Source organism: Camellia sinensis, chromosome 2, assembly GCF_055761805.1.
Source record: "Camellia sinensis isolate YWXY chromosome 2, ASM5576180v1, whole genome shotgun sequence".
NCBI classification, from domain to species: domain Eukaryota; kingdom Viridiplantae; phylum Streptophyta; class Magnoliopsida; order Ericales; family Theaceae; genus Camellia; species Camellia sinensis.
In genome coordinates this window covers 196,624,266-196,635,236 of record NC_138962.1, presented here as the reverse complement: position 1 = coordinate 196,635,236, position 10,971 = coordinate 196,624,266, and the positions used below count along the sequence as shown (strand labels likewise).

The following is a 10,971-nucleotide window of genomic DNA, read 5'->3' as shown; positions in this document are numbered from 1 at the left end:
ACCATTGTTAAGTAGTTTGGAAATAAGGAATAATCCGATTAATATAAATTGTAATTTTTTAATTTTCAAAATATCACAAAATAAAATTTTAGAAAAATTACAAAAAAAAATTCTTAAGATTTGAGCATTATAACAAAATAAATTTTTTATTTTTAATTTTATCAATTTAATATCTAAACTTTTAATTTATTTTCAATGTAAATTATTTGTTTATTTTCATTAATTAAAATCGATGAAAAATAGATATTTCAATCATTAAAATCAATAAAAACAATATTTTAGATATTTTATATATACAGTTTAATGACTAAAATATTTTTTCTGTCAATTTTATTTAACAAAAATAAATAAATAGTTTAGATTGAAAATAAATTAAAATATTAAAATTTAAATTGATAAAACTAAAAATTAAAAATTTTTGTTTTTTTATTATAATTTGTCTCTAAAATTTCTAATAATTCTTCCTTTCCTCGTAGCTTTAACCGACACTTTTGCTTTTTTGTCTTTTTCACAAGCCAAAAGCTGTCTCTCTGTTTCACATTTTTTCTCAGGCAAAGAGCCTCTCTTCATCTGGTGAGCTTAGCATTGTCTTCTTGAGTTGAAAGACTTGAAAGGGTCAGGCTCTCCTCACTCCCCTCCATCGTGCCCAAGATTGTACACACTCTCTATACACTTGTACACTTAAGACCCAAATGCCCCTCTTGGTGCTTCTGTGACCATTGAAGAAGAAGCAGCTCTCTTGAAGTCTACTTCACTTGGAGGACTTATCAATTTTTTTGGGTAAAACTCAATCCTCTCATCTCATCTCTTTTGATTTTGTGGTAAAAATTAAAGGGTAGGATTTTCTAAAGTAAACACGTTTAGGTTGTTCTTAATTTTAAAAGCATTTTTTTGTTATTTTGTTCTTGGATGAGGAATTTTGTGATGTTCCAGTATGTATTTTATTTTCAACATAAGGTAATTTAAAAAAATCATGAAAATGGGATGCTTGATGCTATCACTTGTTAGATGCCATGCCTAGGGTGTTTTATCTTGAAATCCTATGAAAAAAGGAGTACTCAAAATTAATTTATCTTGAATGGCATGTTAGAGTATGGTTGGTTATCATAATCACGATGCGGATCGTAGGATCTTACAATTGTATAACCCCAATTGGGCCAAACAACCCGGATCTCATTAGGATCTTAATTGTATAACCCCAGTTGAGCCAAACAATCCGAATCACGTTAGGATCTTAAATTTTGTAGAATCATACTGCAATCATGATTCTACTACGATCCCATTCCAACCGAAAAAAATTTGTTTGTTATTTATTTCTTACATATGTATGTCCATATGAAAAATTTGGCCATAAATCCCTCTCAAAGCATCTCCTCTAATAAATGTTAGCATAGAAGATGCCTTATATCAAATTGTCATTTTTCTTTAATGATTTTAAAATTATTTTACGTACATTATTATTATAGATAATTTTTCAATTTACTTTGCACTGAAATTAGAATCTTACAATTCTTGATCCGATCCATGACTCTCTCCCAAAGATCCCACATAGGATCCCGATTTTAACAACCTTGTGTTAGATGGTTGTTAAAATCGAGATTCTATGTAGGATTGGTGCGAGGGTATTGTAGATTGGATTGGATTGGATCGGATCGGGTCGTAGGAGTGGATCAAAGATCATAAGATTGTACTCCTATTAAAAATAAGGTAAAAATACAAGATATATATTAAAAATAAGGTGAAAAATCACAAATCCTACACTATCCCACACGATCCTACTTGTGATCCTACTATAACATTGATTTGGATCATTTTGACAATATAGAATTGTACGATCCTACGATTTGCATTGCTATTTTGATAACCATGATGTAAAATGAAAATTTTGAAGTATTAGGTGTTATATGCCATGTTATTGAAATGTATAATTTTTCTAAACATTTTGGTAGATTAGGGCTTTATTTTTAAAGCCATGCACCTTTGAAACTTTATTTTAGATAAATTTTGTAAAGTATTTGATTTATGCTTAGAGGAGTAAGTTCACATGATTAATATGCTTTGGATGATATTTTAAAGTTTAGTTGTCAAAGATGGGAGATTGGATGTCAAGTAAGTGACATTTTTATTGAAAATAATGAAGTATATGAATTAGAGCTTGTCTATGTGCTCACATGCTTTATAATTTTCTAAAATGATTTTGGAAGTGAATGCTTAGGTTAGGCTATATATTGAAGTTTATGTTTTGTTTGGGAAAAGATGAATTTTATTATGAAATTTTAAAAGTTGGAAACATTGTCAACATGTTTAGATGATTGTCAAGTAAAATGGAATTTGAATCAAGATTAAAATGAATGAGTTTGCAAGTTTCAAAACTGGAATGAATTCCTTTGACCGTATTCTGGGTCATTGAACCCTAACGTAATCATGGACTTCTTTAATTGGTTTGAGTTTTAAGGTACTGACTTAACTTCTTTCAGTTCATCTCATTAGGTTTAGAAATCCTGGGTGTCACATAATATGTGATATAATTAACAATGCAAAAATAGCACATGCTGCTGAAAGGACTATCAGTTACAGAAAAAGATATTTTTTGCACAATTGAGGAACAAATAGTTTAATCCTCATGAAATAAAGTTTATTACTGGAACTCTAATGCCAAAGATAACTGTTGCACATAGGTCTCAAGGTGTTTAGATAGAGAACGATGCTTTGATTTAAAAAAAGAAAGAAAAAAAGATGACAACCTTCCTAACTAAAATTTCATAAAAATAAACCAAACAATAAATTATATGGCATCAATATTTTAAAATGAGACAACTACAAAACCCAAATTGCATTCATGTGAGTCAAATTTAACTATTATCATCTGTTGGATTAAAAATGGAAACTTTTTTTTTTTTAATCAGCAAAGAAAATCTTTATGGAAACTTGATGGATATCAATTCTGAAAAGGGGCAAAACAACTGGAATGGAGAGAATTTCACAGTTGAACACATTTTAGCTGATGTGGCATTTACTCAATGGTAAACCATAAACAAAGGGTTTAAGGGATAAGTCTGATTTTCTTTCACAAGCTCAGAGTGTGAACAGTACACGTTTTTTGATTGGTGCCAAGCAAAATAGTGGAATCTTGATGAAAATCAATTCTGAAAATTCTTTTGTTAGTAGCTAGTAGCTAGAGTGAATTAGTTGCACTCTAGAATGATCTGCAAACAAGTATTAATAGGCATCTAATTTATTCAGCTATGCAAGCCCAACAGAGGCAAATAACTTGAAGTCAGAACATATTTTTTCATCTTCTTTGTCACAAATAAAAACTGATTCATACCCACAATTTTTCGTAACAAATTTCCAGATTTTTACAAATTTCTGCACAGAACTTTTCTTCCTTAACTCTCCTGAATTCTTGCTGCCCCATCACACCCTGCAGCAACCTAACAGTGGTATCAGAGCATTGAAGGTCAGCAAAAGTCCAAAGGATGGCAGCAAGTTCCAGCATTACAACCTTCAAATATTCACCAGCCGGACTACCGATTTTTGAAGGAGAAAATTACGATTTTTGGAGCACTCAAATGAGAACCCTTTTCATCTCAGAAGATCTGTGGGATTTGGTTGAAAATAGCTATGAAAGCCCTCAAAGCCAAGAATCAGCATGGTCAGAGGCAAGGAAGGAGAAGTTGAAAGAACATGAGATGAAAGATGCCAAAGCCTTGTACTACATTCAACAAGCAATCACAAAAACAATTGCTCCAAGGATAATGGCTGCAACAAAATCTAAAGAAGCATGGGAGATTTTGAAGAACGAGTTTCAAGGATCGGCAAAGGTGATCGTTGACAAACTTCAAACTCTTTCGACAGAATTTGACAATTTGATGATGAAGGAAGGTGAGTCCATCGAAATTTTCTTTACAAGAGTTTATAAAATCTTTTATCAATTGAAGGCTTGTGGAGGTATAATACAAGATGAAAGAGTAGTAGAAAAAGTCTTGAGAAGCCTTCCAATCAAATACAAACGTGCGGTGGCTGCCATAAAAGAATCAACAAATTTATCAACTCTTAGTTTACATGAACTAATGGGTTCCCTTCAAGTGGATGAAAAAAGAATGAATAGATTTTCTGATCAGCCCTTGGAGCAAGCTTTTCAAACAAAGATGAAAATGTCAGAAAATAAGGATGGAGAAAACAAGAAACAAAATCAAGACAATCAATTTCAGAGAGGCCAATCTAATCGTGGCCATGGAAGAGGAGGAAAAAGGTATACTCAACAGACTGCAAGAGGTATATCAAAATCTGAATCTTGCTGCAAATTTTGCAAGAAAACTAATCATGGAAGCATGGACTGCTATTTTAAAAAATGCACAAGATGCAAGAAACCTAACCATTTTGAAAAAGATTGTCGGTTTCGTGAAAAGAATGAAGCTAACTTTTCAGAAAAGGGTGAATCTTCAAACCAACAGTTCTATCCTTGCATGAACACTCAACAAGAAGCACAAATGGAGGTAAAGCTTGGAGATGGGAAGTTTCAGAACGTTGACGGAGAGGGCACCATTGCTGTGCAAACAAAGGGAGGTAACACCAAGCTAATCCATGATGTTCTTTATGCTGATAGTTTAACTCAAAATCTATTGAGTGTGGGCCAATTGATACAAAAAAGGATATTTGGTGAAATTTGATGAAGATGAATGCACTATACTTGCTAAGAAGAATAATAAGAAAATTGCTCAAATAAATATGGCCACCAATAAAGTGGTTACTCTCACAATGCCAGTAAAGGCAAGCTATGCCTTAAAGGCTGAAGACATGGATCAATCTATGATATGGCATTTGAGGTACAGTCTTTTGTCAACTTGTCTGCAAACCAACCCAACCTGCCTATATGTATATGAAAAAATTACCTTGCACTTGCTTACTAGCAATCTCTCCCTAACCTTATATACCATTCATCAAATAATACGCCCCCCTCATTTTTATTGCATATTTATACCTTAATTGACTCTTTTGTATTAATTTTTAATTTCGAATAATATCATGCATTGATTAATTTGTTGGTTTTGTGTTGGGATTTGGAACAAATACTAAATTTTTTGGTTGAAATTTAAAATAAATAAATAAATTAAGGTTATATGCTCACTAATGTTATATTTCATTTTGTATTTATAACCCATCCAACTTGTTCAAACCATTGGTTTGAAATCGCCGAAGTATTCAAGCAACCTGCTTTGAGGGTGGTTGTGTTGGTAAGCATATTAAAAAATTCTCCATTTGCCAAGGATAATTCAGTTGATGATTTTTTTCCCAAAAATCAACCCAAGTCGATCCGAGCGCACCCCTACTCAAGAGTCACATAATCTTGTAAAGTTTCAAGTGATTGTGACTCTTGGGGTGTTGGCAACTTGGCACAATGTTGAAGGAGCTTCTATTCCTACACCCCACTTTTTTGTCAGTCGACATCATTATTCAGTTCACACAAACAATTCTATCTTTTTTCTTTTTTCTTTTTTGGCTCAGTTCACACCACTTAATCCCCATAACATCCTCATCTTTAACCTTCAAACCCTAACCCTAACCCTAACCCTATCTCTATCCCTCTGCCACCCTCACTGGCACAACTCTCTCTCTTCCCCGTCACCAACGCCCCAACCTCCACCTCTTCCCTTCTTGTCCCTCTCCATCGCTGCCACCTTCTTTGTCTTTTTCTTCTTTTTCCTCCTCCTCCTCCTCCTCCTCCTTCTAGATCTTTGGGGGAGGGCTGGTCACAATGGTGGGGGCCTAGGCAGCGGGTTGGGTTGCGGTGGTACGGATTGGGGAGGGGGAGGGGGGAAACAGTGGTGGGAGGGCTAGCGAGGGGGTTGCAGTGGTGGGGAGATGGGGGTCACGATGTTGTGGGGTAGGGGTGGTGGTGGTTGGCAATGGTGGGGTTAGGAGGGAAGGTGTGCATCTTTTGTCCTTAATGGTAATTTGTTTGTGCGGCACAATCATAATTGAATAAAAAAAAATGGTGTGAACTGAGCAGAATGATGATATGTAGAAGCTCCTCAATGTCAAGGACCACCAAATAACTTCTCTAGCAACATACCTTTCTATCAAGGAAGCTTCCCGAAAGGTACAAAGATGTTACCTGCCAGGCATTACTTAGCCATCCAACCATCTTAAACCCAGTTGGATGGAATTGATACAAATGGCTTAATATGCACAATGAATGTTGGACAATCCAAATCCAAATAGCAATTAAGCCAAGCTTATCAATTTCTTAGCATATATGATCAATTTGCTATTCTATTATGAATTTTTTTATCATTTTTTTTTTAATAAAATTTTTAACCTAATACTAATTCGGTACTTTATTTTTTAATCAAATTTTAGGAGACCATATAGCGCCAATTTTGCATACCTTTACTACGGAAAATGCATGTCCAGGCAAACTTAATAGAATTTGTAGTTGTTATATATATGTTAGGATCTTGCTACAATATATTTCATGGTGAACTTCATTACATTTTGTTTTGTATTGTTAAAACAGCCATGGAAGCATCAACTTCTTCTGAGGCTAACTCTCAGATTCCAGACAATTGCTGCATACCGCTTTCTGTTCCATCTGGAGATGAAGTCGACTCAGCCATCTCAGGGTTTACGAGGTAAGTAGTACAAAAATATTGGGTTAGGAAGTATTCTTATGTGGGTTTTATTTTTTTATTTGTGTAGTTTTATGTTTACAACGAATCTATGAAAGGCAAAACAATATTCATCAATGTTCTTTCTCTACTTATTGATCCACATGTGTCGTGCTTAGTGTTTCATTTTTATCCCATTTTTGGATAAAGAGGGTTGTGTGGCTTGAAAATCCCTTCATATCCCTCACTAGCATGAAGCTTAATATGAATATGCAAATAACTACTAGGGTATTCCCATAAATAGGGCTACAAACGAATCAAGCAATTCATGAATAGCTCGAGCTTGGGTCATTTAAAGCTCTTTTGAATATGGCTTGTTTACTAAATGAATGAGTTCGAGCAAAATTTTTAGGTTCATTTATTTATCAAGTTGAGCTCAAGTAGACCAAAGCTTGCCTCATGTAGGCTCATGAACACAAATGCTATAAAAATTAATATTCATTTTTAATAATATATTTTCATTAATTTAATTTATTTCGGTATTTATGTTTGGAGTTTTTGCTAATTTACATATTTAATTGATAAAACTAACAACAATATGAGCATTACTAACATTTTGCACATAATCTTATTTTTTTCTCTTAATTTGCATTTTAATTTTCTTTCAAAGCTCAAGCTTGACCTTGGCTCTTTTAAGTAATTGAGCTAACTTGAGCCGAGCTTGAGTTTCACATATAATAGATGGGTTGAGCTCAAGCTTGAGCTCGATTTTTTAAGCTCCACTTGAGCTCAACTTGAACTCGAGCTCAACAAATTTTCAACAAGCCGAGCTCCAACATCCCAAAGCTCGGCTTGATCCATTTGCATTCCTATTTGTAAGGAACTCATTGCTCCTTCCTTTAAACGTTTCAAAAAATGGGCAAGGGGCACCACATTAGCGCTCGAGTGCAATAAAAAGAAGGCGAGGGTCTTAGCATTTTACTAAACTAGCGCGGGTAAAGAAATTAGTCTAGGATTGTAGGTATAGATAGCAATGTTGAATATACGAACACTAATAGGTAAAACTATGAAATTAGTAAATATTATGATTAGAAGAAAAGAGTATAGCATGTTTACAAGAAACTAAATTGTAACAATGTAGTAACGATGTAGAAGAAAAAGTTAATGAAATTTGTGTATAAAATTTACTAGGGGTGAAATCAGTTCGATTTTGCATTTTTTTGGATAGAACCGGTAAAATCGGTTTTCTACACTTACGGCACTGAACAGACTGACCAGAACAGGTAAATTGGACTGGACCGGTAAATTGGGTTTTGGTTTGGCTTGGTGCGGTTTACCGGTCTGGGCATTTGTTTAAAAAAAAAAATAGTAACTACCTTTATTTATTTTTTTTGAAAAAAAGATCAATCTAATTAAGATATAAGGCAACAAACAACAACGTAGTTGCACCAAGACTAATTTATCAAATATCAAATTCAACAATAGTAAGAACTAATGCTTGTATATTATTTGAATGTTCGGTAAATTCGGCATAATTTGTAAATTTGTTTCAGTTCGGTTTGGCGTGAAATCTCCAAAACCAAACACTGAACCGAATTTCAGGAAAAAAAAATCTCAACACAGACTAACTGTTTGGCGGTGTAGAAAACAAACTGAAAACCGGTCGGTGCGGTAGGTCTGTTTGGTGTAGGCAGGTTTTCTTTCACCCCTAAAGTTTGCCATACTGGAAATGACATAGTAATAATTGTAACAAAGCATCTTAAAGATAGATAGACAAAATATTGTTTTTATAGAATGTGCAAAATTGAAAAACAAATGGTGAAATCTAAAAAGTGAGGAATTAGAATTATTAAAGGATAAAATGTTGAAAGAAGCAACATAAAGTTTGGAAAGTGATATGCTTTAATTTTGCTTAGTCCTTGACCCAAAATGCCACTCTCATTTTAATAAGCTGTGGAATGAGATTCCAATTGGGTTGTGTATCCATGAAGACAAGCTTGTTCCTAACATTTTGAATTCTCCACAAAATTGCAAATGCAATCACCTCCCATAGAGCACTAACCTTTCTAACACTACCATCATCCAAAGAACACTCAATATTTGACACAAAGAAATTAAACAAAGTAGGGCACCTACCTTCCATTGCAATGATATCTTTCCAGATCCTGGATGAATTGTATGAAGATGAACCAAAAGGAAGCCAGGAGTTGTTCACATTGCCTGATTTGCTGCAGATAATTCTCTTCAAAAGAGCATTCCTTTGTGCGCCAACTCTCCACCACCATATCATCAAAAGACGTTCAATTCATTTCCCTGATTTTTCTGATTCCCAATCCTCCAACCTCTTTACTTTCTGCAACACTTTCCCATTTGTGGAATACAAATGTGATCATCAAAGCATTATTGCCCCTTTTTAATGCAAAGTGTTACAATATAGCAAAGGGAGAGAAACAAAGTATCACAATATACCAAAGAGAGTGAAATAGAAGAGTTCTGGAGAGAATAGAATATCAGTACATGATCTAGGCTTTCTTCTAGTTGTACTCTAGTGCTTCATGATTTATACTTGTTATCTTTTTCAATAGTTCATGTAATTTACTTACATATATATACACAGCTTTTTATACATTCAGAGAATACAAGAAATGTTTCGGATTGTGATTTTGTTTTACACTAGTTGATTTGGGTTCCCTTGCCTAGTTCGGATATGAATGCATCTGATCTTAATCCTATCTATCATATGACACCTCGTGTAGTTTTTTGCAATCTGACGCTGGATCAAAAGTCGGTTCACTTCCATTGATTTCAAGCCTTGATGGTCAAGGAAAGCTGCAATCTTTTGAAGGAATGACTATTCAAAAAGCTTTTGAATTGATGAACAGAGTCAAACCCATTCAGGTGCCTTATTCTGCTTATAATCGGTATTTTGAAACAATTGTTCTTCTCTTGTACTTGGACAAGACTATATATATATATTTTTGATAAATCACTTGGACAAGACATCATGCTTTCAATGATGAGTAGCAATTAATGATATGAGGTACACTCACAACCAAGGTTTTAAACAACGTAACCAAGGTATTGCAAAAATTTTAAAATCATCATCTGTGAAAAGAACTGCATAGCAGTGAACCGACCTGACATATCATCTCTGAATCAGGTCATGAATCAGCTATGAAGCGATATATATATCGCAAACTGGTCAATATGCATGCGATTTTTATTCCCACTGGTAAACCAGAGTGTATCTGTATTAAAGGCCAAAAAAAAAAAAAAATTCATATCAGCTGGTATTGCTATATATCATTTGATATTTAAAATCATGGTCACAACATGTTCCAAAGTGATCATTGTTAAATCCCTTGGAATCATTTATATGACCAACTTGCCTATCTTTTTCTTGAAACAAAAGTATTTGGTTTAAATAGAAAGAATAAAAGACTCTTAATAAATCACCCACAAAGAACATAAGGAATATTATTTGCTAATCTTTTGAATTAGTTAATCACGTGACAAGGAGCTTAAAGTTTTAAGCAGTTATTGTCATGAAAATTATTTTCATCAATTTATGTCCTCTAAATCTATTGGGCCCACTTTGTATGTAGAATTTGATCAAGGCTATAGCAACTAATGAAGAGATGTGGAATGCTTTTATAAACATTAATGAAGTTCAGGAATTCGTGCGGCAGCTGAAGACAGGTTCACAAATGCATTTATTTATTAATGAAATTTAAAATATTGGTAATGTTAGGATAACCATTGTTTCTTATCACAATTGGTTTACCATCTTATTTGTCAACATTGTATTAGTTTAATGGATTCCACCACTCATGTTTATTACCAATGCAGTATTAACACACATGAGATGTTAAGCAAAACATGATACAAAAATATAGTCATCATAGTATTATTGTTAAAATAATTGTACATCTTTCATAATACTAATTTTATATTAATCACATTTTAGTTTAATTTAATATTAATCACATTAACAAAATCTAGATTGATTGATAGAAATCCAACCTTAAACTGATCCTACGTCTGAGACCTTTACTATATATCATGCTAAGATGAATTTTTGCTTTGATTATATTTTGTTTTCTCCAAAGTGGTTAATTAATTTTGCTCATAGGTCTCATATATTCGTCTCTAGTAAAGCGATATGATTACATTGGTCTTACTGTTGGGAGTGCAACTTGCCTTCTGCTACACCTCTTCTACTGATTGTTAAAAAAAATAAAAATATGAAAATCATCATGGACCGGAACATAATGAAGGGGGCTTATTTATCTTTATTTCTTCATTAGTATGTATGAATGATGTTTCTTAACATTAGAGAGAGAGAGAGAGAGAGAGAGAG

At 33.5% G+C, this 10,971-nt stretch overlaps 1 protein-coding gene across 8 annotated transcripts in view; it reads left to right on the top strand.

Annotated features, from left to right (window-relative positions):
- Positions 1-474: 474 nt before the first annotated feature.
- LOC114292579 (uncharacterized) overlaps positions 475-10,971 on the top strand; it is a 328,443-nt gene continuing 317,946 nt past the window's right edge. For 5 of the 8 annotated variants that reach the window (XM_028236573.2, XM_028236572.2, XM_028236571.2 and 2 more), the window contains exons 1-5: positions 475-780; positions 3,431-4,569; positions 6,521-6,635; positions 9,368-9,509; positions 10,217-10,310. In XM_028236573.2, coding sequence (XP_028092374.2) covers positions 3,480-4,569; positions 6,521-6,635; positions 9,368-9,509; positions 10,217-10,310 — 1,441 coding nt within the window. In that variant the 5' untranslated portion in view covers positions 475-780; positions 3,431-3,479. Of the gene's footprint in view, positions 781-3,355; positions 4,570-6,520; positions 6,636-9,367; positions 9,510-10,216; positions 10,311-10,971 lie in introns of all 8 variants that reach the window. The other 3 variants (XM_082916526.1, XM_082916525.1, XM_082916527.1) reach the window with 2 other exon arrangements.